We start from the raw sequence: 26,402 nt of genomic DNA on the forward strand, positions 1-26,402 counted from the left end.
TTGATCAACCGTTTAGAGATGTTAAAGTGAACTGCTAGGGTAGAGATCAACTATTTCTGCCAGTTGGGAAATTTAGGACGAGTGATTATTTTCTAGGCCTTTGATTGGCGAATTAGAAACTACATACAAAGGATGGTCGTGTTTGGAAATGTAGGTGATGAAATAATTTTTAATTTAAAATTGTGATTATAGATTTTTTCCATTCCGTATCCCTTTCATACCGTTGGTTATTATGGGAGTGGCAAAATGGCTTGAGGAGCTAAATGGCCTACTTCTGTTTCTATGCAACATACTATCCAGAATGTTAATTGTTTTTCAGATTACAAGCTGTGTTTCTAACCTTGTCAAGATCCTTTTCATTTTACACTAGTCATTTCTGTCCATCAGATGTGCTCTTTTCCTAGTCCCGTACTGGTATAACCCAGATGACCATAGGCTGCTTTCCCCTTTGAGAGGGGAGAGCTGAGTGGTGGTGATTCAACCTGAGGATCACCACATCTCGGGTGAGGGGCAAGATTGAGAAGGCAGGGCCTTCATGAATAACCTCAGCCGGTACGGGAATTGAACCCACGCTGCTGACCTTGCTCTGCATCACAAACCAGCAGTCTAACCAAGTGAGCTGAACTTGCGTTTTTGTGGCCCGCTTATCTCTCACAATTGGGGAGGAAGATGGAATATTTTAATCTGAGTACTGACGTTTTGCCATTCTTAAAGTATGTGCAGGCTATTCAGTCATGTCAGATGTTATGACCAGGGCTGATCTCGTCCTCGTTGCAGAGGTGAAAGTGAGAGAAATTCTGGCTTACCTTCTGTTTCCCTCCTCTGATTTCTTGTCTGCATTGAATTTGCTCATTTTGCCAAAGGCTGGATTTTACATGTGTGGGGATGGGATGAAAACGACATGGATCGTGGACAGTGAGATAATTCAGGAACAAAGTGGGCGTGGCAAGAAGGCAGTAGCAGCGGTATCCCTGCCTCTCCGCCTCTTGAAATGAAAATCGCTTATTGTCACAAGTAGGCTTCAATGGAGTTACTGTGAAAAGCCCCTAGTCGCCACATTCCGGCGCCTGTTCGGGGAGGCCGGTACGGGAATTTAACTGTGCTGCTGGCCTGCCTTGGTCTGCTTTAAAAGCCAGCTCTTTAGCCCTGTGCTAAACCAGCCTCTTAAGCAGCCTGCTTAAAATGACAGACTACCACTTGCCCATGACAACTGCCTTCTGGTGCAGGCAGTGTAATATCTGAATCAAGTGTATGGTAATGAATTCAATTGGCCGTTATTTATTTAAAAATGGTGGGTGGGGTGCTGATTTCAAGACCCACCCACCTATCGTAGGACGAGGTGGGCAGGGGGAGGTGGTGTGCTCAGCACCAGTCATATTTTACATGGCAGGCAGGGGGAATCCCAAGTGTTTTGGTCATTTAACCTTGGAATTCCATTTAAGGATGTTGAAGATCGTTCAAAGGGTAATTTATTTTAGAAAATAGATTGCCCTTTTATTTCTTTCCCAGTGAACTTTCTTGGAAAGTCATTGCATGTTTACTAGGATTAAGTCATACTGATAAGTTTAAAGAGCTCAGTCTCATCTCTGTTTTATCCCTGCTTTTACTCCAGTAAATTGAACTTATTTTCATTCAGGTATCTTTGGATACACTTCATATGAAAGCTGTTGACCACGTGCTTGCAAAAACACTGAAACCTAAAGTACTTTGGCTGACAAAAGAGGGATGTATTTCACAGATATCAAAGGAAATTGCTGAGACTGTGCATAATATTCAGTCATATATTTTGGCAATTACAAATCCAGAATGGGCTACTGCTAGTTCACATCGGGTTGCTCAAGAACTTCCAACAGGTAAATTATCCAACAGGTCGTAACTTTCTGATGCAATGGATCAAGTTGATGCAATTGGCTTTTGTATTCACTATTTAGATTTAAATTTGATATCTAATAAGACAGGCAGGGACCTACACGCAAGCCCTATGATGTTGTACCATCAAATGATTTAGGCAAAAAAATATTTATAATACTGGTAGAAGTTGCTAGTTTATTTCTGCTCTTTCTTTTCTCCCCTGCTCCTCTCAGTAGAGAGTGTCATATCGAATTGCTTAAAAGGAAAAATATCTAATTTTGTAATGTGCAATATGTTTTTTAAAGTGATATCGTTAACAACTGATTCATTCAAAGTTAACTCCAAATTTTCTTAATGCCTTTAACTTGTGCCTTCCGCAATGTACACACCGGCTTTCTACGCATTAGGTTCTGATCAGCTAGCTTGATAAAAGCTGTATGCTCTTCGGTTGCAGGACCCGAAAAGATCCAAGCCTTGAAATTCTGTCTACAAATGTCGGAAAACTGGTTAAAATCGACAGCACCAACGGTATGATTGAAATATTAAGCTTGGCATCTGTCATTTTGTCAAGAAACAAAATTCATATGCACGTTCCTGTAAATTTCCATTTTTTCCCCCCAGCAAATAAAAGCAAATCAAGGTTTTTGAGTAAGTTTTATTAAATTTTAAGTATTTCCTTGACTTAGGGAGATTTTTGACACTACTTGTTGAATCTAGTGCTTTGCAGATTTTATACAACAGTAAACGGTGATCACAATCACTTATTTCCTCTCATTTCACCTTGAGTTAGGTAATCACTCAGTTTGTTAAAAAGACTCATTGGATTGTGTGATGCTGAAAAACTGGGGTTCTTTTCCTTCAAGCGAAGGAGATTGGGGGGAGATTCGATAGACATGTACAAAATTATGACTGTTCCGCACACATGAGTGCGGCGTCAACCGGGACCTGGGATTCATGTCGCATTACATTCATCCCCTACCATCTGGCCTGCGAAATCCTACCAACTGTCCTGGCTTGACACAATTCACACCTCTTTAACCTGGGGTTACCCCATCTCTGGGTCTGTAAAGATTTAATCACCTGCTAATGCTCGCATTCCGAGCATTGTCTGGCATCTTTGAATTTGTCTATATATATGTTCCTGGAACATACCTTTCATTCACCTGAGGAAGGAGCAGCGCTCCGAAAGCTAGTGATTCGAAACAAACCTGTTGGACTTTAACCTGGTGTTGTAAGACTTCTTACCAAGATTATGATATTAGACAAAGAAAAGCAGTTCATCAGCAGAGTACAGGGACTAGGGGACCCAGATTTAAGTCTTCTAATAATCTTTATTAGTGTCACAAGTAGGTTTACATTAACACTGCAATAAAGTTACTGTGGAAAATCCCCTGGTTGCCATCGTCTGGCACCTGTTCAGATGCACTGAGAGTGAATTCAGAATGTCCAATTCACCTAACAAGCCCGTCTTTCGGAACTTGTGGGAAGAAACCGGAGCACCCGGAGGAAACCCACGCAGACACGGAAAACGTGCACACTCCGCATAGACGGTGATTCAAGCCGGGAATCGAACCCGGGTCCCTGGTGCTGTGAAGCAACAGTGCTAACCACTGTTACTGTGCAGCCTGTCAAGAGATGAAGTGGGTATATGAGACCAATTTTTATGCAGTGAGTAGTAATGATCTGGAACTGGCTGCCCTTGCTGATGCTGGAAGAATAAACAATGAATGATTTCCAAAGGAAATTGGATGCATTTGAAGGAAGTGAACCCACACAGGTACGGGGATCGAGTGGAGAATAGGACTGATTAGGTTGACCTGTAGAGAGCCTACATGGACTAGATGGGTCGAATTGCCACCACCTGTGTCATAAATGACTCTAAAAGGGTACGTGTTGGTGAGAAGTACCGCTGTATAATAGTCTGGTGTTAGTTTGAACATATATGTTTTGAAACCTTTTGAATTATTATTTGAATAGGCTTAATCTCCCAACAGTTATTTTCTGGGGATAACTTGCTTTGCTTTCCTAAGCTCTTCTGTTAAGAGTGTTCTTTTGATTTCATGGATGCCTGTATCACGCCCATATTGAACCTGCTCTAACAGAGCTCCACATGTCCTTTCAGGAGCAAACACAACTGAGACCAGTTATTTATGTATCTAGCTTGTGTACATAGGCAATTCTTTTTTGAATGTCACAAATAACATTACAGATCAGAAATAGCAAATGCCCACACTATCTAGTCGGAATGCACTCTGTTAAAAGTTCATGTGTTATTTTCTGTTAATTCCTGCTTGTTATGACGCTGAAACACTAGGGGCTAAGCTTGATGTGATAATTTGCAACCCTTCCATACATTAGCAACTTGTGTTGCTGATTTGGAGAAGACACTCGGGGCGGGGGGTTGTTATCTTGCTGGCCCATATTGCGCGCTGAATTTAAGGCATGCTACAATAAGGTTATACGATGGAGTTAATTTAGCACTCCTAGTAAGGCTATAAACTCATTGAGAGCATCGACAAGAGGGCTATGTTGTTGTGGCCCTCACTCCAGCCTGCAAGCGCAGTTTTCCACTGGCCGTATGGAGTTACCCTTCATAATATATAGATAATTATGTGATTCATATTCTAAGTTGTTTTTTTAAAAACTCATTTACAACTTTTAAAATTCAGGAAAAAGCCCATCAAAAAGCAGAGGATTCGCTATCTAAGTTACGAGTAGAGTATGAGAATTCAGCCACAGCGAATCTGCTGAGAATCCACAACTTAAACAGCCCTGAGTACCTGAAATTAATTAAACTACCAGCTAAACTGATTTGTTCATTGTATGAGCACCACAGCATTGAAGAGAGGTTAAAGCACCCTACTGCCAAAGATTACCCAGGTAAGATTTATTTTGGTTCTGTGAAATAAACTATTCATGTTTATGTGCCTATATTTAAAAATGCTGAACTGGTGTTACCACTTGACTATCTGAGCTGTTCGGTGCAAATTGCCTTATCATTTGACCTGATACAAGAACGCGACCTACTCCAAAACCATCCTGCCCGTTCACTGTTTATATCCAGATCCAACATTATTGTGGAAACACCATCACCTGAAGGTCTCAAGGGTTCAATTATTTGTTAGTCCTCCCACCCCCATCACCTGAAGGCAGCAAATGCTTTCTGTTTCCGATATGTTTAAGAACATATTAAAACAGAACCAAAATGGGTGGCATGGTGGTGCAGTGGTTAGCACTGCTGCCTCATGGCACTGGGGACCCGGGTTCGATCACGGCCCCGAGTCACTGACCATGTGGAGCTTGCACGTTCTCCCTGTGTCTGCTTGGGTCTCTCCCCCACAACCCAAAGATGTGCCTGGTAGGTGGATTGGCCACGCTAAAATTGCCTCTTAATTGGAAAAAATAATTGGGTACTCTAAATTTTTTAAAAGAGCATCAAATGCAGCGACCAACCACACCCATCTTCCACATACTCTACAGACCTGCACCCATTTAGCCTTGCACTTTTCCACTCTCTGTAGCAAATTTCCTGGCCTCCCTTCTACTTAGAGAATTTAAGTGTTTTCTATCCAGGATCACGTTGGCTGCTGACCTGCTAGCAGATGTGTGAATTTGGACAGTAATTTAGAAAAGTGCCTTCTCTCCCTGCTCCGGATCGGTCTTGATCACTTGTTCACTTCCTGGCTTTGCTGTTCATTTTGCTCACCTCTGGGTCTGGTTCTCTGCCTACCTGAACCTGAGCAGCAGGCCTTACGCTAGTGACAGAAAATTATCGGAATTGCTGTAATTACAGAATATTACATTGTTACGATCCCATTTGATGTTAGAACTGGGCAGGAAGAGCCCAGAATCAACTCCTGGCTCAAAGGACCGTAACTTTTATTTAGTTTTTAATAAAATGCGAAGGAACATAGTAAGGAAATAAACATGAGAAGAGTATTACACAAAATTTCTTTACTCCCCCCTTATCTTAAGAATTGCACGCAGGTTTTAGGATTAACACGTATTATAAACTACATCTCAAGCTACAATGGCTCATTAACACAGTCCCTTTTAAGCACAAAAGATGACTGTGGTCACTGTACACGCACTCTGCTCTGAACCCAAGTTAGTATCTGTGGATTTCTCCTCTGAATCTCCCTTGATAAGAATTTCCAAACTCCACTCCCAGAAATCTTCCCTCAATAATGCTTTCCCTTAGTGGTTTGTATTCCAAAATTCAGTCCAGGTTTTACAAATGACACTTTTAAACAAAGTTTCCACTCCACTTTTAATATCGGATCCAGTCCAGGATTTCACACCAACCCCTTTAGGATTTCTTTGTCTTGACTGCTGTGCAAACTGCTCAGTGTTTTAATTCTCGATTCCCAGACTGTGTAAAATGTCATCAGACGTTAGTTTTACCTTTTGAAGGCTGTTGGCTCACTTTACATATGCTTACTGCAATTGTCCCTAATTTTTTTACTCTTCCTTGAATTCTTCTAAACAATACCTTTGGTCTCTGTACTCCACACTTCTTGGACACTTCTCATCATTTCTCTAGTTTCCTTAACTAGCTGCTCTTTAGATCTCTGCATTTGTTCGGTTTTTTCCCGGTTTTTTTCTGTATTTTTCCCCATCACGCATTAGAAAAAGAAAGAATAGCACTTCATTGTCCTAATGTTTGGATAGCTAGTAATTACATGCTGGAAATTGATTTCAAGCTTTCAAGTGTTACTGGCCACTATTTCAAAACTAGAACCATTCATTTTTATTAGTAAAATAATTTGCAATTCTGCATAATACCAGTTCAAATAAGTAGTGTCCCTAACCCTTCTGTGTTATAAAAGGCACATAGCGAGGAAACTGCTCCCACTCAATTCACACACATGCTGCAGCATGGTTCGCCATGTGGAGGCATTCAGAAAGTGGAATGGATCATTTATGTTTTCCAAGTTGACTAGCTAGCCAATTGAGGCCTTCTTAAAGCCATCGCCATTGGTAGCGCAGGTTGCCTGGACGTTCCAAGTTCTTTGGGAGATTTGGTGCAGGTTCAGTTTATCCATGATTTCAGCAACATTCATCGCATTGGGAAAATCCTGCTTATTTGCAATGATTAATAACACGGCATCTTTAAGCTTGTCTTTGGAGAGCATTCGATTCAACTTATCCCTTGCCTCATTGACATGTTCTCGATCATTGCTGTCGACAACGGATATTAGGCCTTGTGTGTTCTGGAAATTGTGCTGCCAGAGGATCTAATTTTATCTTGACCGCCTACATCCCACACTGTGAAACTTATATTCTTGTATTCTACTGTTCCCACGTTAAAGCCAATAGTGGGGATAGTTGTTACAATTTCCGCAAGTTTGAGTTTATATAGAATTGTAGTTTTGCCTGCTGCATCCAGTCCCACCATAAGAATCCGCATCTCTTTCTTTCCAAAAAGATGAACCCAAATATTCTCCATGCAGTCTTTGTTTTTTCTGATCAGTCCCCAAACTCTCTGCCTCCTGGGTTCGCTTCCAGCCAACGGCCTCCTCTGGGGTGCATTTGTTTTCTTAACCATTGCTCCATGGTATGGCTTTTCTTCTGGCAAAGCTGAGAGATGTTCTCTCTCTAGCATTCTAAACCAACTGCTTCTAGCAGAGCCTTCTCTCTCACTACCTAACGCCAACTGCAATCAAATTATCCAAATCAAAACTCATGAGCTGGAGTCGCAACACAGGTGAAATTAGATTCTATTTAAAATATCTGAGGTGCTTCTTTGAGCCCAATAAACCACAGTTACCAGGTTCGTAATACAACAAAAGTACTCTTTTATGTGCAGTATTATAATAAAACAGACAGAAAATGAAACTGATTATATACTAACTCTTTCCCCCCCTCACCTTCCTAACTCTTCCCTCACTCTCTAGGTGCCCAAACAGACGTAGGCACGCCCACAGACAACACAGAGGGGAGAGGGTGGTAGAAAGGAAATAAAATACAAATAAAGGGTGGCACAGCGGCGCAGTGTTTAGTACTGCTGCCGCATGGAGTTGAGGACCCAGGTTCGATCCCGGCCCTGGGCTACTGTCCGTGGGCGGGCACCCCGTTAGTGGAGATGCTTGACTTCAGGGCTGTATGTAACAATTTAACCCAGTTCACAAATCCCTACCCGAATCCAAAGCGTTTCAAAACGTCAAAAAGGTACACCCACTCCACTCGGTCGAATGCCTTCTCGGCATCCATTGACAGCAAAGCCTCCACATCATTTCCTCCAGCGGGCATCATGATAACGTCAAGTAGCCTCCTAATATTAGATGCCAACGCTCTGCCTTTTACAAATCCAGTTTGATCCTCTCCGACCACTTCCGGCATACAACCCTCAATATGGGTGGCCAAGATCTTGGCCAGATGCTTTGCATCAACATTCAAGAGGAAAATCGGACGGTAAGATCCGCATTGCTCAGGATTCCTATCCTTTTTGTGGATAATGGAGATGGAGGCCTGCAACAACATAGGGGGAGTGAGCCCCTCCCCAGTGCCTCATTATACATCCATACCATCAACGGACCCAGCAGTGTACCAAAACGTTTATAAAATTCGACTGGGAATCCGTCTGATCCCAGGGCCTTCCTTGGTTGCATCGAACTCACACGTTCCAGCAGCTCCCGCAGACCGACCGGAGCCCCCAATCCTTGCGTCCAAGCCTGATCTACCATTGGAAACTGAAACCCATCGAGGAATCTACTTATCAGTTCGTCCCCCGATGGCGGTTCTGATTGGTATAGTCTTCGCTAAAAGGACGCAAAGATTTTATTAACCCCGCAGGGTTGATGACCAGCTCTTTGCTCCCCACCCCCCTTCGTCCCTTAGTCTACCTATAATCCTAGCCGCTGACTGCTTCCTCAGTTGATGGTCGAGCATCCTACCAGATTTCTCTCCATGTTCCTCCAAGAACCCCATGGCTTTGTGCAGCTGTCTCACTGCCTCCTCTGAGGTGACCAAATTAAACTCCACCTGGAGTTTCTGACACTCCCTCAACAGTATTTCATCCTGTGATTCCAGGAATCTGAGGTTAACTGCTAAGAATGCCTCCACCAATCTCGATTGTACTTTTCGCTCCACCTTTAGCCGATGTGCCTGGATCGAAATAAGTTCTCCCTTCACCACCGCCTTCGATGCTTCCCTTAGAACGCCGGCAGAGACCTCACCAGTGTTGTTCTGGTCTATATAATTACGAATGACATCTTCCAATCTCTCACATGAACCCTTATTCACAAGGAGACCGATGTCTAATCTCCACTTGGGTTTAGAAGTGGACGGTTTCTCCGCCCACAGGTCTGCCCAGTGAGGGGCGTGACGAGACACCACTCTGTCCCTGCAACTCTAGGAATCAGCGACTTGTCCAAAACAAAAACATCTATTCGGGAATAACAGTTGTGGGCATGTGAAAAAAAGGAAAACTCCCTCTCCTTCGGCCTCCCCAAAGCTCCACGGATATACGAGCTGCGTGAATTTCGACAGCTCCCCAGCCATCACCGCCATCCTCCCAGATCTAGGGCTGGATCGGTCTAGCTCCAGATCCAAGACTATATTAAAATCTCCCCCCAGAATGAATGTGTAAATCTAGGTCCATAATCAGGGACAGAATGCGCCTCAAAAAGTCCATATTGTACCAATTTGGGGCATATATATTGCACAATACTACTGGAGAGTCCTCCAACCGTCCGCTTACCAACGCATATCCCGCTCGGATCCGCAATGATCCTCTTCATTGAAAAAGACACCCTTCTACTTACATATGGCCACCCCTCTCTCCCTCATATCCAGACCAGAGTTATACACCTGGCCAGCCCTTCCGCTTCTCAGTCTAGTCTGGTCTGCCATCTTCAGATGAAGAAAGATCAAGTCCGCCTCCAGGCTCTTCAGATGAGCAAATATGCGCAACCTTTAACAGGGCCATTCAAACCTCGAACATTCCAAGTTAGTAATCGAGTGAGGGGGCTCCTCCTTCTTGAGATGGTTTTCTCTGGCATGGTTGTCTACTTTCTGAGCAGACTGTGCATCATTTCAGCTTTACAGCAAAGGATGTGCCAGGCACTCTCTGCTTTCAGAACAACAAGAGCAGTTCTTTCACTTCAGTAAGCAGGAGAGAGAGGAGTCCGCTCCTAACACTTCTGGCCAAGTTATCTCAGAAAGCATCGCGCAAGATCCAATCATTAATCGTTGTCAGGCAGGACTTCCGGGTGCGGCGATGACCAGCTGAGTCGCACGTTTCGGCAGCTCCCTGTGAAACGGACTTTTGGGCTCTTGATAGGAGCCCCAACGGCAATTTTAACGGCTGAAAACACCGTGCGGTAAACCAGAAGGGTGTTCCCCCTGGACACGGATGGAAAAAGGAGAGGAAAGTAGCCGGATTGCAGCGGATCCTTTGGAACAACGGCAAGGAAGGCAAGCAGAAACCAAGATGGCGTCGGAAGGTGGCAGTTTCATATGGGGCCCTGAACAACAAGAGTTCTTGAAACGCTGCGTGGAGGAGATAAAAAAGGAAATGAAGAAAGAGTTGTTGGCCCCGATATTACAGACGATTGAAGGGCTGAAAGAGGAACAAAAGACCCAGGAGCAGGAGCTTCGGGTCGTGAAGGCGAAAGCAGCAGAGAATGAAAACGATATACAGGGCCTGGTGGTGAAGTCGGAGATACAGGAGGCACACCAGAAACGATCTGTGGAGAGGTTGGAGGCACTGGAAAATAACGCAAGGAGGAACAACTTGAGGATTCTTGGCCTTCCTGAAGGTGTGGAGGGGGCGGACGTCGGGGCATATGTGAGCACGATGCTGCACTCGTTAATGGGAGTGGAGGCCCCGACGGGTCCGTTGGAAGTGGAGGGAGCATACCGAGTTATGGTGTGAGGATCGAGAGCAGGAGAAGCTCCCAGAGCCATAGTGGTGAGATTTCTCCGTTTTAAGGATAGAGAAATGGTCCTTAGATGGGCGAAGAAAACTCGGTGTAGTAAATGGGAGAACGCGGTGATCCGCGTCTATCAAGATTGGAGTGCGGAGGTGGCGAGAAGGAGGGCGAGCTTTAATCGGGCCAAAGCGGTACTTCACAAAAAAAAGATAAAGTTTGGAATGCTGCAACCGGCAAGACTGTGGGTCACATATCAAGGGAGGCACCACTACTTTGAGACGGTGGATGAAGCGTGGACTTTTATTGTAGAAGAAAAATTGGAATGATTGGACTACGAAAATGAACGTTTGGACAAAGTGGTGGGACGAGTGGGGGGGGGGGGCGAAGAGGGATTGTATGATTAATCCTGCGGTATGGTAACTTTTCTTTCTCCCACAGGTGGTGATGGGGGGAGGTGGGGAGGGAGAGGAGATGGGGCGTTGGCCATGGGAGGCGGGGCCGAGGGAGAGGCGCGGGCTTGGTTCCCGCGCTATGATAATTATGGCGGGAATAGAGAATCAGGAAGGAGGGGGCGCCGCACGGGGCGAGCCGTGATCACGGGGGGAAGCCGAGGTCAGCCAGAGTTTGCTGACTTCTGGGAGCAACATGGGGGGAGTAATTACGCTCGCGGGGGGTCTAGCGGGGGGGGGGGGGGAGGGGGGAATTACTGGGTTGCTGCTGCTGGGGAAAGGGGGGAGTGGGTACGGGAAAGGATGGGCGGGGGGGCACCGTCTGGGAGAAATACAGCTGCGTGGGAACTGGGCGAGAAGCTGGAAAAAGATTATGGCTAACCGGAAAGGGGGGGGGGGTGGGAAGCCCCCCAACTCGGCTGATCACGTGGAACGTGAGGGGGCTTAACGGGCCGATAAAGAGGGCACGAGTACTCGCACACCTTAAGAAACTTAAAGCAGATGTGGCCATGTTACAGGAAACGCACCTGAAACTGATAGATCAGGTTAGGTTGCGCAAAGGATGGGTAGGGCAGATGTTCCATTCGGGGCTGGATGCGAAAAACAGGGGGGTGGCTATATTAGTGGGGAAGCGGGTAATGTTCGAGGCAAAGACTATAGTGGCGGATAACGGGGGCAGATACGTGATGGTGAGTGGCAAATTACAGGGAGAGATGGTGGTGTTGGTAAACGTGTATGCCCCGAATTGGGACGATGCCAATTTTATGAGGCGAATGCTAGGACGCATCCCAGACCTAGAGACCGGAAAGCTGATAATGGGGGGAGACTTTAACACGGTGTTGGAACCAAGGCTGGATAGGTCGAAGTCCAGGACTGGTAGGAGGCCGGCAGCAGCCAAGGTGCTTAAGGATTTTATGGAGCAGATGGGAGGGGTGGACCCGTGGAGATTCAGTAGACCTAGGAGTAAGGAGTTCTCGTTTTTCTCCTATGTCCATAAAGTCTATTCACGCATAGACTTTTTTGTGTTGGGTAGGGCATTGATCCCGAGGGTGAGGGGAACGGAATATACGGCTATAGCCATTTCGGATCATGCCCCACACTGGGTAGACTTGGAGATAGGGGAGGAAACAAGAGGGCGCCCACCCTGGAGAATGGACATGGGACTAATGGCGGATGAGGGGGTGTGCTTAAGGGTGAGGGGATGCATTGAAAAGTACTTGGAACTCAATGACAATGGGGAGGTTCAGGTGGGAGTGGTCTGGGAGGCGTTGAAGGCGGTGGTTAGGGGGGAGCTGATATTTATAAGGACACATAAAGGGAAGCAGGAGAGTAAGGAACGGGAGCGGTTGTTGCAAGAACTTTTGAGGGTGGACAGACAGTATGCGGAAGCACCGGAGGAGGGACTGTATAGGGAAAGGCAAAGGCTGCATGTGGAATTTGACTTGCTGACCACAGGCACTGCAGAGGCACAATGGAGGAAGGCGCAGGGTGTACAGTATGAATATGGAGAGAAGGCGAGCAGATTGCTGGCACACCAATTGAGGAAAAGGGGAGCAGCGAGGGAAATAGGGGGGGGTGAGAGACGAAGATGGAGAGACGGAGCGGGGAGCGGAGAGAGTGAATGAAGTGTTTAAGACATTTTATAAAAAATTGTATGAAGCTCAACCCCCGGATGGGAGGGAGAGAATGATGGAATTTTTGGATCGGCTGGAAATTCCCAAGGTGGAAGAGCAGGAAAGGATGGGATTGGGAGCACAGATCACGGTAGAAGAAGTGGTGAAAGGAATTAGGAACATGCAGACGGGAAAGGCCCCGGGACCGGACGGATTCCCAGTTGAATTTTACAGAAAATATTTGGACTTGCTCGCCCCGCTACTGACGAGGACCTTTAACGAGGCAAAGGAAAGGGGACAACTGCCCCCGACTATGTCAGAAGCAACGATATCGCTTCTTTTAAAGAAGGAAAAGGATCCGCTACAATGCGGGTCCTACAGACCAATCTCCCTCCTCAATGTAGATGCCAAGGTCTTGGCCAAGGTAATGGCAATGAGAATAGAGGAATGTGTCCCGGGGGTGGTTCATGAGGACCAAACTGGGTTTGTGAAGGGGAGACAGCTGAACACGAACATACGGAGGTTGTTAGGGGTAATGATGATGGCCCCACCAGAGGGTGAAACGGAGATAGTAGTGGCGATGGATGCCGAGAAAGCATTTGATAGAGTGGAGTGGGATTATCTGTGGGAGGTGTTGAGGAGATTTGGGTTCGGAGAGGGGTATGTTAGATGGGTGCAGCTGTTGTATAGGGCCCCAGTGGCGAGTGTGGTCACGAATGGACGGGGATCGGCATATTTTCGGCTCCATAGAGGGACAAGGCAGGGATGTCCTCTGTCCCCATTACTGTTTGCACTGGCGATTGAGCCCCTGGCGATAGCGCTGAGAGGTTCCAAGGGATGGAGGGGAATACTTAGGGGAGGAGAAGAACACCGGGTATCTTTATATGCGGATGATCTGCTACTATATGTGGCGGATCCAGCGGAGGGGATGCCAGAAATAATGCGGATACTTGGGGAGTTTGGGGATTTTTCAGGGTATAAATTGAACATGGGGAAGAGTGAGCTGTTTGTGGTGCATCCAGGGGAGCAGAGTAGAGAAATAGAAGACCTACCGTTGAGGAAGGTAACAAGAGACTTTCGTTACCTGGGGATCCAGATAGCTAAGAATTGGGGCACATTGCACAGGCTAAATTTGACGCGGTTGGTGGAACAGATGGAGGAAGATTTCAAGAGATGGGATATGGTAGCATTGTCAATGGCAGGGAGGGTGCAGGCGGTTAAGATGGTGGTCCTCCTGAGATTCCTCTTTGTGTTTCAGTGTCTCCCGGTGGTGATCACGAAGGCTTTTTTCAAAAGGATAGAAAAGAGTATCATGGGTTTTGTTTGGGCCGGGAAGACTCCGAGAGTGAGGAAGGGATTCTTACAGCGTAGTAGGGATAGGGGGGGGCTGGCACTACCGAGCCTAAGTGAGTATTATTGGGCCGCTAATATTTCAATGGTGAGTAAGTGGATGGGAGAGGAGGAAGGAGCGGCGTGGAAGAGATTAGAGAGGGCGTCCTGTAGGGGGACCAGCCTGCAGGCTATGGTGACAGCCCCATTGCCGTTCTCACCAAGGAACTATACCACGAGTCCGGTGGTGGTAGCTACACTGAAGATTTGGGGACAGTGGAGACGACATAGGGGAAAGACCGGAGCACTGGGGGGGTCCCCGATAAGAAACAACCATAGGTTTGCCCCGGGGGGAATGGATGGGGGATATGGAATGTGGCAAAGAGCAGGTATAACGCAATTGAAAGATCTATTTGTGGATGGGAAGTTTGCGAGTCTGGGAGCGCTGACCGAGAAATATGGGTTGCCCCAAGGGAATGCATTCAGGTACATGCAATTGAGGGCTTTTGCGAGGCAACAGGTGAGGGAATTCCCGCAGCTCCCGACACAAGAGGTGCAGGACAGAGTCATCTCAAAGAAATGGGTGGGGGACGGTAAGGTGTCGGATATATATAGGGAAATGAGAGACGAAGGGGAGACTATGATGGACGAACTAAAAGGGAAATGGGAAGAAGAGCTAGGGGAGGAGATTGAGGAGGGGATGTGGGCAGATGCCCTAAACAGGGTAAACCCGTCGTCCTCGTGCGCCAGGCTAAGCCTGATTCAGTTTATGGTATTACACAGGGCACATATGACTGGAACACGGCTCAGTAAATTTTTTGGGGTGGAGGATAGGTGTGCGAGGTGCTCGAGAAGCCCAGCGAATCATACCCATATGTTTTGGTCATGCCCGGCACTACAGGGGTTTTGGATGGCGGTGACAAAGGTGCTTTCGAAAGTAGTAGGAGTCCGGGTTGAACCAAGCTGGGGGTTGGCTATATTTGGGGTTGCACAAGAGCCGGGAGTGCAGGAGGCGAAAGAGGCCGATGTTTTGGCCTTTGCGTCCCTAGTAGCCCGGCGCAGAATATTGCTAATGTGGAAAGAAGCCAAGCCCCCGGGGGTGGAGACCTGGATAAATGATATGGCGGGGTTCATAAAGTTAGAGCGGATTAAGTTCGTCCTAAGGGGGTCGGCTCAAGGGTTTACTAGGCGGTGGCAACCGTTCGTCGAATATCTTGCGGAAAGATAGATAGGGGAGAACAAAGAAGGCAGCAGCAGCGGCCCAGGACTTTGGGGGGGGGGGGGAGGGATGGGGGGGATGGGGGGGGGGGTGTGGCCTGAGACAAGGCAGTTGCCAATTAGGGCTAGTTTTTATTTTTTGTTATTTAATATTTATTTATTTGTTGTTGTTTTTGTTTAAATTTAAAAAGGTCATTATTATCTGTATTGTTACAATGTTGTGTAAAGGATGCACAATGTACTGTGTTGGTTGACCAAAAATTTTCAATAAAATATTATTTAAAAAAAAAAAAAAAAAAATCGTTGTCAGGCAGAACACTGTCCCCGGCCAACCTACCAGTTGCCAGTTAACCAATCGAACCGACTCCCTCCACAATCAAGTTGCTGAGATCCGCTTGATGCTGAAGAGTCTGATTTCACCGCTCCAAAATGCAAAACTTGGGAACACAGTGTCCTGGCAAGCAAGCTGTTACGTCTTCTGCATAAAGGCACATCCCGATTATGGGTCCACCGACCAAAATAGTAAAAGAATAGGGAAGAGAGGAAATAAACAGAAACGACTCTTACAAAACTTTAAATCTCTGGCTTCCAAGGCCCCCGTTGCTAAGCAACCACTGTGGGGTTATTTAATCTTCACACTATAGCCCCCTCTATAAGCGCAATAGAAACACAGTTGAAACTTCACCAACTCCCACACTTGACCAAAATACAAATACCTTTCCAGCATAAGTCTAACTTATAAGTTTTACCCTTCCGGGCACAGAAATATTAAATTAAACCCACTTAAAACTATACCTTCTTTCTAATGTTTATCAATACATGTATAAATCCCTTAAAATTACCTTTGTTTTCCTAACAACATGCTAAATTCCCTGTTCGCATTATACTTATAACTGATTTTCTTTTTTTGTCTGATCTGGAATGGTCTGAGCAGGTTTCATTTTATTTACATCACCTCCTCCCAAAATATTATATTATAAATCCTTGTATGCACCATGATATGAATCCTTGTGTGCACCATGATCCAAGGAACCTCAAATGGTTAATGCAAGGATCACAAGGCTTAAGAAGTTTACCCTGTACTTTAATTTGGTGGACAAATGATATTGAGCAAAAGAAATTTCAGTTTAAGGTGAATTAATTTGAATTTCATTATTCTCCATTATCTCAGATGTGTATAAAATCCATACCCGCTTTATATAAAAAGAAAATGATGCAGGGCAAAATATTGACAGCAATCATTCAGAATAAATTTGCTTGCTTTTTATGATTTTTTGACTGTCTCAATGGATAAGATGATATATATTCCAAAACTAAATGGGAAATGAAATCATTTGATTCAGATGATTTGCTGAGGGATGTTTTGTGCTTTCTTTTTTTTTAGATATTCACACTGCAACTGCTGATCTAGCAGAAATAAATGGCAGAGATATAAATAAAATCAGATTGACGTTGCTGGAGGAATGTTTGTGTCTTTCCACCAAACCAGTTTTGGTAAGTGTGTAATCAGTATAGCTGTTCAAAATCAGTAAAGAGTGTGGCCACTTGCACTGGTGTAATCTTAAAGGCAACATAATATTCCTGGTTTCGGTGCAACAAAGGACATTTGTTGCTGTAATTGAAATGGATGACCATAACTGAATGAATTGCTCTCACTTCGAAACAATTCAGTTAACTTTGCATTTTGGGGCAGCACGGTGGCGCAGTGGGTTAGCCCTGATGGCTCACGGCGCCGAGGTCCCAGGTTCAATCCCAGCTCTGGGTCACTGTCTGTGTGGAATTTGCACATTCTCCCCGTGTTTGCGTGGGTTGTGCCCCCACAACCCAAAGATGTGCAGGGTAGGTGGATTGGTCATGCTAAATTGCCCCTTAATTGGAAAACAAATGAATTGGGTACTCTAAATTTATTTTTTAAAACTTTGCATTTTGGCATTCTAAGATTTTAGAATTGTCCTGTATCTTTTATTAGACTTTTATTTGACAGGATATAAACTGGTTGGAGTCTTGGCAGAGAAATGGCAGATCGAGTTTAATCTGGACAAGTGTGAGGCAATGCACTTTGGAAGGTTCAATGCACGTAGGAATTACACAATAAATAAATGGTAGAACTCTTGTGAATACTGACAACCAGAGAGATCTGGGCGTGTATGTCCACCGATCACTGAAAGTGGCAACGCATGTGTATAAGGTGGTCAAGAAGGCATACTGGCCTTCATCGGTCGGGGCATTGAATACAAAAATTGGCAAGTCATGTTGCAGCTGTACAGGACCTTAGTTAGGTCTCATTTGGAATATTTTGTACAATTCTGGTCGCCACACTACCAGAAATATGTGGATGCTTTGGAGAGGATGCCGAAGCAGTTTAGGAGGATGTTGCCTGGTATGGAGGGCATTAGCTATGAGGAGAGGTTAGATAAACTCGGTCACTGGAACAACGGAGGTTTAGAGGCGACCTGATAGAGGTCTACAAGATTGAGTGACGTAGACAGAGTGCGTAGTCGGATACTCTTTCCTAGGGTAGGTGAGTCAAGTACTAGGGGACATAGGTTTAAAGTGCGCGGGGAAAAGTTTAGAACAGATGTGCGAGGCAAGCCTTTTTACACAGAGGGTGGTAAATATTTGAAACGCGGTGGTGGGAGCAGGTACGATAGCGGTATTTAAGGGACATCTCGTCAAATATGTAGACGGTTTTAGTTTAGGCAGGTACCATGATCAGCGCAGACTTGGAGGGCCGAAGGGCCTGTTCTTGTGCTGTATTATTCTTTGTTCTTTGACTAGCTAATGAGATTGCTGGATTCTATTCCAACACTAATGTTAGTATGGAAATTATTCTTTGTTCTGAAAGCGAAGAGATACTCAAGTGTCACATCCACCTACTTTACAAGTGCAAATGGAAGTCAAAAGTGGTAAAGAAATTCAAGTCTTTTGTGCAACTTTAAATGCAAATAAATTTAAGTTGTCAATGGGCCAGCAGATGTGCACCTTCCTGTATAGCCATTGGCATGTTTCACAGCTGTCTCTTGCCCTCTTCCCTGGTGGAATTATACTGTTCATTAGGCTTTTCTTCTCATTGTATCAAATTAATGGATAAAAAAATATGTTTAATTTTTAAAAAGCCTCTTTCTTAAATGTAAATGTTGGGAAGAGATGTTTAAAGGAAGGTAGAAATGCAAAAACTGGTGAAGAGTCAAAAAGCAGATAACTTTGCAGAGCAATGAACTGCTAGCCATTCCCCTGCTTCCTAGAATATAAATAGTGCAGATTTATAAGTGAACCATGGTATTAAGTTCTAAAACTTTGATTCTAGCTTTGAATCGGCTCTTCACCTCTTTTATTCTAGTGTATGCTACTCGTTACCGCTGTAAGCACAGGAATGGAACATTTCTGACATTGGGGTTTCAGAAATTTGCCATTTGACTCTTTATTTCCAATCTTCAAGCTAGCTATTTAAAAAATAAAAAATTGTGCTCTGTTTCAGTGACAGTTCTCCATACGGTCACCTCTGCTGCTTCTGACCCGCTTTATATTAAAATAAAAAAGAACAGATTCCAATTTTTTTTTTAAGCCAGCAGAAAACCCACCAAAAAGCCAGAAGCAGCAGTTGCTGGTCTTGAGTGTAAGATTTCAGGTCAATTCTAATTATCAGATTGAGTTGGTGGAGCTAATATTAAGGAGGCCTGTTGGAACAGATCAGTTACAGACCACGCTGGGTACAAATATGTTGTCACAAGCTTCACTGAATTTATTACATTGATCACAAGTACAAAAACGTGATACCTAACAACGGTAGCGATATATAGTCCGCTCACTCTGAAGCACTGGCTTGCGATTCTCCTATGGTGCTGTTACTTGCTGCTTTCTGTTGACTAGTCTACCTTCTTGTTTATCATTTTTGTGCTGCATGTCGAAAGGTCCCAAGATCTCTTATTTATACTCTTGGATCCAGCTTAAGTGCATGATCAGTTGCCTTCTTGAGCTCTCATTGGTTCGCACAGTGCTTGATAAGACTCTGATTGTTTTCTTAAGTATCATTTTCTGTTAACTCCTGACTGTTTCCCTGAGGTGTCTATACCTGTGGCATGTCCCTCTCATTGTAGTTTTTTTCTCATGACTTCATTATGTTTTCTGGAACTCTTCTAAGATGGCAGGGCACCTCAAAGTATTTTTGGTATTTTCTTATTTGAGATGAGAGAGGTGCTAGGTGTCAATGTAATAAAAAATAACTTCTGAGCCCTTCATCTGAAATACTTCATTGGTATCCTGTGGCATTTTCATTAAGTCTGATGCTCATCAGTATCTTTGCATAATGACTTAGTGTTTGGAGCAAAGCTAATTAAAGCGTGAGGTAATTCACTTTGGAAGGTCCAAAGCAAAGAGATTTAAGGGTCACTTCATACCTAAAATCTGTACCAAAAAATATATATATGTATGCGTAAGGACAATCCGTATTAAGCTGAGTAGCAAGATACATTAAAATACAGCATGGCACATGTTCGTAATAAAAGTCAAAAGAACTACTTCGCTACAGAAGCCGATTGTAACATTCAGCTCTTAAACTCCTAGAACAAAAGAGCACATGCATTTGTTATCCATTCAGAAGAAAAGTAACCACTTTTTGACGCAAGACGCATTTTAAAAAAAAAGTATAGCTCTGTGCTGGCCTAGGGCCAGGTGGTATATTTTCATCTGTCAGTTCAGAATGCCCCTGCAATCCAGGCTCTTTTAGTGTAATAGTGTTCTACATTGATGATAATTACACAATATGATATTATATTAATTGATTAAAATAACTTGTTCACCTCATCATTAAATGTGGTTAAACTGCAAACTAATTATTAAACATGGAGTTCTTTTTAATTATTTCACTATTTATCCGTGAGCATAGATGTCTCCTGGCTTACAGCCTTCCTCAAGAATCTCCGGGTCGCATTTCTAACTAATATTGCGCATATATCTTATGTGGGATTTGTGCGATGCTTCTGTTTAAGCCTGGTCCTGCATGCCAAAGTGGGATGCCAGCATTCTGGTTTAGTTTATGTTAGTGGATTGCTAGTGGAATCGCTGAGGAAATTTCTTATGGCATTTGTCACTCAGCCTTGCAACACCTAGCTTGGCCTACTCAGGATCCCGGCACTGTAACAATAATAATCGCTTATTGTCACAAGTAGGCTTCAATGAAGTTATTGTGAAAAGCCCATAGTCGCTACATTCCGGCGCCTGTTTGGGGAGGCCGGTACGGGAATTGAACCGTGCTGCTGGCCTGCCTTGGTCTGCTTTAAAAGCCATCTCGGGAAGGGGTTTGTGAAGCAGGACTGTTGATTTGGGGGTTGAAGAGAAGAAAGGCTGTTGAATAATTGGAGGGGTTAAGGAAGAGGGGGCTGCTGCGTGTGGTGGAGTGGTGGGGGGGCGAGGCAGGTTGTGAAGAAGTATGTGCTTGCATTTGCACCTTCTGTCACCGTGGAACATGGAAAATTTGATTATATAAAATGACATTTTTGCAAGTACTTTAAAAATGTAATCTATTGTTTTTTGATCTATAATATGTAAACTTCAATGATAACGTACTGAAATGCCAGCCTTTGTTGCCTGTCTCTAATTGCCCTTGAGATGGCAGTGGTGAGTTAAAATGGGGTCACATGGAAAATAGTTCACAAAGCACTACTGTAGTTCTTTGATTCACTTTGTATGTACATTATCCAGCAAGATCATGTTCTGTTGTGTTATGGACTTCATCCCATATTACATGCTACGTTGAATGCTGAAATACTGAGTGATTTAGAATTTTAAAAAATATAACATTAGAGCACCCAATTTATTTTTCCCATTTAAGGGGCAATTTGGTATGGCTAATCCACCAAACCTGCACATCTTTGTGTTGTGGGGGTGAAACCCACGCAGACATGGGGAGAATGTGCAAACTCCACACAGACAGTAACCTGGAGCTGCGTTCCAACCCGGGTCCACTGCGCCGTAGGCAGCAGTACTAGCCACTGTGCCGCCCTTGATGTAATAGAACTCGCCTACAGTCTTGATGTAATAGAAGATAAACAGTGGGAATACTAATGTTTCTACCCCTAAGTGCTATAATTACATAATTCCTGTCACAAAAATATTCAGACTGTATTTTTTTCAGCTGCTTTGCTAACTTTGAGACTTTTTATCTTGGGGCAGCAGGGTAGCATAGTGGTTAGCAGTATGACTTAACAGCACCAGGGTCCCAGATCCGATTCCCGCTTGGGTCACTGTCTGTGCGGAGTCTGCATGTTCTCCCCGTGTGTGCGTGAGTTTCTTCCGGGTGCTCCGGTTTCCTCCCACAGTCCAAAGTTGTGCAGGTTAGATGGATTGGCCATGCTAAATTGCCCTTCGGTTAGATGGGGTTGCTGGGTTACAGGGATAGGGTGGAGGTGTGGACTTGGGTAGGGTGCTCTTTCCAAGAGCCGGTGCAGACTCGATGGGCCGAATGGTCTCCTGCACTGTAAATTCTATGATTCTTTGATCTTTGACCATTCTCAGTCGTGTAAGTGATGGATTTGTTTCAGGTTCGTAGTTTTTAACTGCAGATGGATGCATACGTATTTTGTTAATTACATCAGTATGAAATAACTGATTTCTGTTCATCAGAGTTTTCTTTTACAATTTTAGGATTCTAGATCACAGGACAACTTTAATAACTTGCAAGAAGATGCAGCACTGATGAGGTGGGTTCATTCTATTCATGTTAATGCATATGTAGAATGTTGTGATCAAGTTCACACATTTTAGACGCAGCAATGTCTTGTTTTGGGCAACCTTTCAATTTAATGTTTCCATTCTCAGTTTCTTTAAAGTGGCTTTTGGAGTAAGTGGCCAATGATGAGCACTTGTGGGCCGAAGGGCCTGTTCTGTGCTGTATTTTTCTATGTTCTATGTTCTGCTCTTATGTAAATTACTTCCGAAAATTTGTTTCCCCCCCCCCCCCCCCCCCCCCCCCCCCCCCCCCCCCACCAAGACAGATTTCATGCACAGCCAGTTATTTGAGCAATGTGAATCGTCTTGTGAAACATCCTCGTCTGGTAGTGCAACTGGTAGTTGACATTTAAAGAAGGGTGACATTCATAAAGGTATGAATGTAATGACACCCTGGACTTGTGCGGGGTCAATTCCAGCCCCATTTGACTCAGTTGCAGCAAAGGTGAAATTGGATATTATTTAAAATACCTGAAGTCCTTGGGTTGAGCCCAATACAGTCACCAAGTTTGTAACTTTTTATTATGTACAGTATTACACACACACGCATGCACACGTGTTGGACACCTGCCATCAAACACCTATATGCCCTAATCGTATTTTCCAGCACTTGTATGCTGAAAGTTCAGCATTTCAAGTTCTCATTTAAATACTTAGATGTTACCGCATCTATCACCTTTTCAGGAAGTGCGTTCCAGATTCCAACCCTTCTATGTGAAAAGGTTTTTTCACACATCCCCTCTAAACCTATTGCCCCTCACTATGAACCAATATTGTAGGTGATGAATGCATTGCTACAAATATTTCATGGTACTTTCTTCTAATTTTTGTGTATGCTGCTCCGTGACTTAAGTGTAATATATGTTGTAAAAGGCCTTATTCTGATGGCATCGAGTCCCTACTGGAGGTTTATTATGTCATAGAATTGTACAGCATCGAAGAAGGCCATTTGGACCATTGTGTCAATTCTGCCTCTTTGAGAGAGCTATCTAATTAGTCCCACTCCCCGTACTGCCCCCTTAGTCCCGCATTTTTCTCATTTTTAGGCACTAAGCATTTTCCTTGAAGTTTTGAGTGAATTTATTTTCACTACCCTTCTGGTTTGTGCTTTTCAGAAATATGCGGCTGTCATTTGCCTGCCGCAATCTCATAATTTTGATTTGATTTATTGTCACATGTACTGAGGTACAGTGAAAAGTATTGTTCGGCGTACAGTCCAGACATATCGTCCATACATGAAAAAAGATAGGATATGCACAAGTACGCAATGTAAATACATAGGCACAAGCATTGGGTGAGCATACGGAGTGTAGTACTATTCAAAGAACAAAGAACAAAGAACAAAGAACTGTACAGCACAGGAACAGGCCCTTCGGCCCTCCAAGCCCGTGCCGACCATACTGCCCGACTAAACTACAATCTTCTACACTTCCTGGGTCCGTATCCTTCTATTCCCATCCTATTCATATATTTGTCAAGATGCCCCTTAAATGTCCCTATCGTCCCTGCCTCCACTACCTCCTCCGGTAGTGAGTTCCAGGCACCCACTACCCTCTGCGTAAAAAACTTGCCTCGTACATCTACTCTAAACTTTGCCCCTCTCACCTTAAACCTATGCCCCCTAGTAATTGACCCCTCTACCCTGGGGAAAAGCCTCTGACTATCCACTCTGTCTATGCCCCTCATAATTTTGTATACCTCTATCAGGTCGCCCCTCAACCTCCTTCGTTCCAGTGAGAACAAACCGAGTTTATTCAATCGCTCCTCATAGCTTATGCCTTCCATACCAGGCAACATTCTGGTAAATCTCTTCTGCACCCTCTCTAAAGCCTCCACATCCTTCTGGTAGTGTGGCGACCAGAATTGAACACTATACTCCAAGTGTGGCCTAACTAAGGTTCTATACAGCTGCAACATGACTTGCCAATTCTTATACTCAATGCCCCGGCCAATGAAGGCAAGCATGCCGTATGCCTTCTTGACTACCTTCTCCACCTGTGTAGCCCCTTTCAGTGATCTGTGGACCTGTACTCCTAGATCTCTTTGACTTTCAATACTCTTGAGGGTTCTACCATTCACTGTATATTCCCTACCTGCATTAGCCCTTCCAAAATGCATTACCTCACATTTGTCCAGGTTAAACTCCATCTGCCATCTCTCCGCCCAAGTCTCCAGACAATCTAAATCCTGCTGTATCCTCAGACAGTCCTCATCGCTATCCGCAATTCCACCAACCTTTGTGTCGTCTGCAAACTTACTAATCAGACCAGTTACATTTTCCTCCAAATCATTTATATATACTACAAAGAGCAAAGGTCCCAGCACTGATCCCTGTGGAACACCACTGGTCACAGCCCTCCAATTAGAAAAGCATCCCTCCATTGCTACCCTCTGCCTTCTATGGCCTAGCCAGTTCTGTATCCACCTTGCCAGTTCACCCCTGATCCCGTGTGACTTCACCTTTTGTACTAGTCTACCATGAGGGACCTTGTCAAAGGCCTTACTGAAGTCCATATAGACAACATCTACTGCCCTACCTGCATCAATCATCTTAGTGACCTCCTCGAAAAACTCTATCAAGTTAGTGAGACACGACCTCCCCTTCACAAAACCGTGCTGCCTCTCACTAATACGTCCATTTGCTTCCAAATGGGAGTAGATCCTGTCTCGAAGAATTCTCTCCAGTAATCTTGACAAATATATGAATAGGATGGGAATAGAAGGATACGGACCCAGGAAGTGTAGAAGATTGTAGTTTAGTCGGGCAGTATGGTCGGCACGGGCTTGGAGGGCCGAAGGGCCTGTTCCTGTGCTGTACATTTCTTTGTTCTTTGTTCTTTGTTCTCAAACGTCCCATCTACGAACAGATCTCTCAATTGTACTACCCCAGCTCTTTGCCATGCTCCAAATCCCCCATCCATTCTCCCCGGAACAAACCTATGGTTATTTCTTATCGGGGACCGCACCGAGGCTCCCATCTTTCCCCTATGCCGTCTCCACTGCCCCCAAATTTTCAATGTAGCCACCACCACCGGGCTTGTGGTGTATTTTTTCGGTGAGAACGGCAACGGTGCCGTCACCATTGCTTGTAGGCTAGTCCCCCTGCAGGACGCCCTCTCCAATGTCTTCCACGCCGCTCCCTCCCCTTCTCCCATCCACTTACACACCATTGAAACATTGGCGGCCCAGTAATAGTCGTTTAGGCTCGGTAGTGCCAACCCCCCCACTGTCCCTACTACGCTGCAAAAATCCCCCCCTCACTCTCGGGGTCTTCCCGGCCCACACAAAACTCATAATACTCTTCTCGATTCTCTTGAAAAAAGCCTTCGTGACCACCACCGGGAGACACTGAAACACAAAAAGGAATCTTGGGAGGACCACCATTTTAACCGCCTGCACCCTACCTGCCAGTGACAGGGACACCATGTCCCATCTCCTAAAGTCCTCCTCCATCTGTTCCACCAACCGCGTTAAATTAAGCCTGTGTAATGTACCCCAATTCTTGGCTATCTGGATCCCCAAGTACCGGAAGTCCCTTGTTACCTTCCTCAACGGTAAATCCTCTATTTCCCTGCTCTGCTCCCCTGGATGCACCACGAACAACTCACTTTTCCCCATGTTCAATTTATACCCTGAAAAATCCCCAAACTCCCCAAGTATCCGCATTATCTCTGGCATCCCCTTCGCCGGGTCCGCCACATACAACAACAAATCATCCGCATACAGAGATGCCCGGTGTTCTTCTCCTCCCCTGAGTACTCCCCTCCACTGGAACCCCTCAATGCTATGGCCAGGGGCTCAATCGCCAGTGCAAACAATAACGGGGACAGAGGACATCCCTGCCTCGCCCCTCTATGGAGCCGAAAATAATCAGACCCCCGTCCATTCGTGACCACGCTCGCCATCGGGGCCCTATACAGCAACTGTACCCATCTGATATACCCATCTCCAAAGCCAAATCTCCTCAGCACCTCCCACAAATAATCCCACTCCACTCTATCAAATGCTTTCTCGGCATCCATCGCCACCACTATCTCCGCTTCCCCCTCTGGTGGGGCATCATCATTACCCCTAGCAGCCTCCGTATATTTGTGTTCAGCTGTCTCCCCTTCACAAACCCAGTTTGGTCCTCATGAACCACCCCCGGGACACAATCCTCTATCCTCGTTGCCATTACCTTGGCCAGAATCTTAGCATCCACATTCAGGAGGGAAATGGGCCTATGGGACCCGCATTGCAGCGGGTCTTTTTCCTTCTTTCGGAGGAGCGATATCGTTGCTTCTGACATAGTCGGGGGCAGCTGCCTCCTTTCCCTAGCCTCATTAAAGGTTCTCCTCAGT

General features: G+C 45.0%; 1 protein-coding gene and 1 pseudogene across 1 annotated transcript in view; one reads left to right on the forward strand and one right to left on the reverse strand.

The window, feature by feature from the left end:
* kntc1 (kinetochore associated 1) overlaps positions 1 to 26,402 on the forward strand; it is a 263,597-nt gene that overhangs the window by 189,493 nt on the left and 47,702 nt on the right. Inside the window, exons 48-52 of the mRNA XM_072495542.1 lie at positions 1,637 to 1,853; positions 2,306 to 2,379; positions 4,521 to 4,731; positions 16,721 to 16,830; positions 21,979 to 22,034. Of these exons, the coding sequence (XP_072351643.1) occupies positions 1,637 to 1,853; positions 2,306 to 2,379; positions 4,521 to 4,731; positions 16,721 to 16,830; positions 21,979 to 22,034 (668 nt within the window). The remainder of the gene's footprint in view (positions 1 to 1,636; positions 1,854 to 2,305; positions 2,380 to 4,520; positions 4,732 to 16,720; positions 16,831 to 21,978; positions 22,035 to 26,402) is intronic.
* Positions 6,769 to 7,300, reverse strand: LOC140408408 (ADP-ribosylation factor 2 pseudogene; annotated as a pseudogene).

The sequence above is a fragment of the Scyliorhinus torazame genome, chromosome 1 (genome assembly GCF_047496885.1).
Source record: "Scyliorhinus torazame isolate Kashiwa2021f chromosome 1, sScyTor2.1, whole genome shotgun sequence".
NCBI classification, from domain to species: domain Eukaryota; kingdom Metazoa; phylum Chordata; class Chondrichthyes; order Carcharhiniformes; family Scyliorhinidae; genus Scyliorhinus; species Scyliorhinus torazame.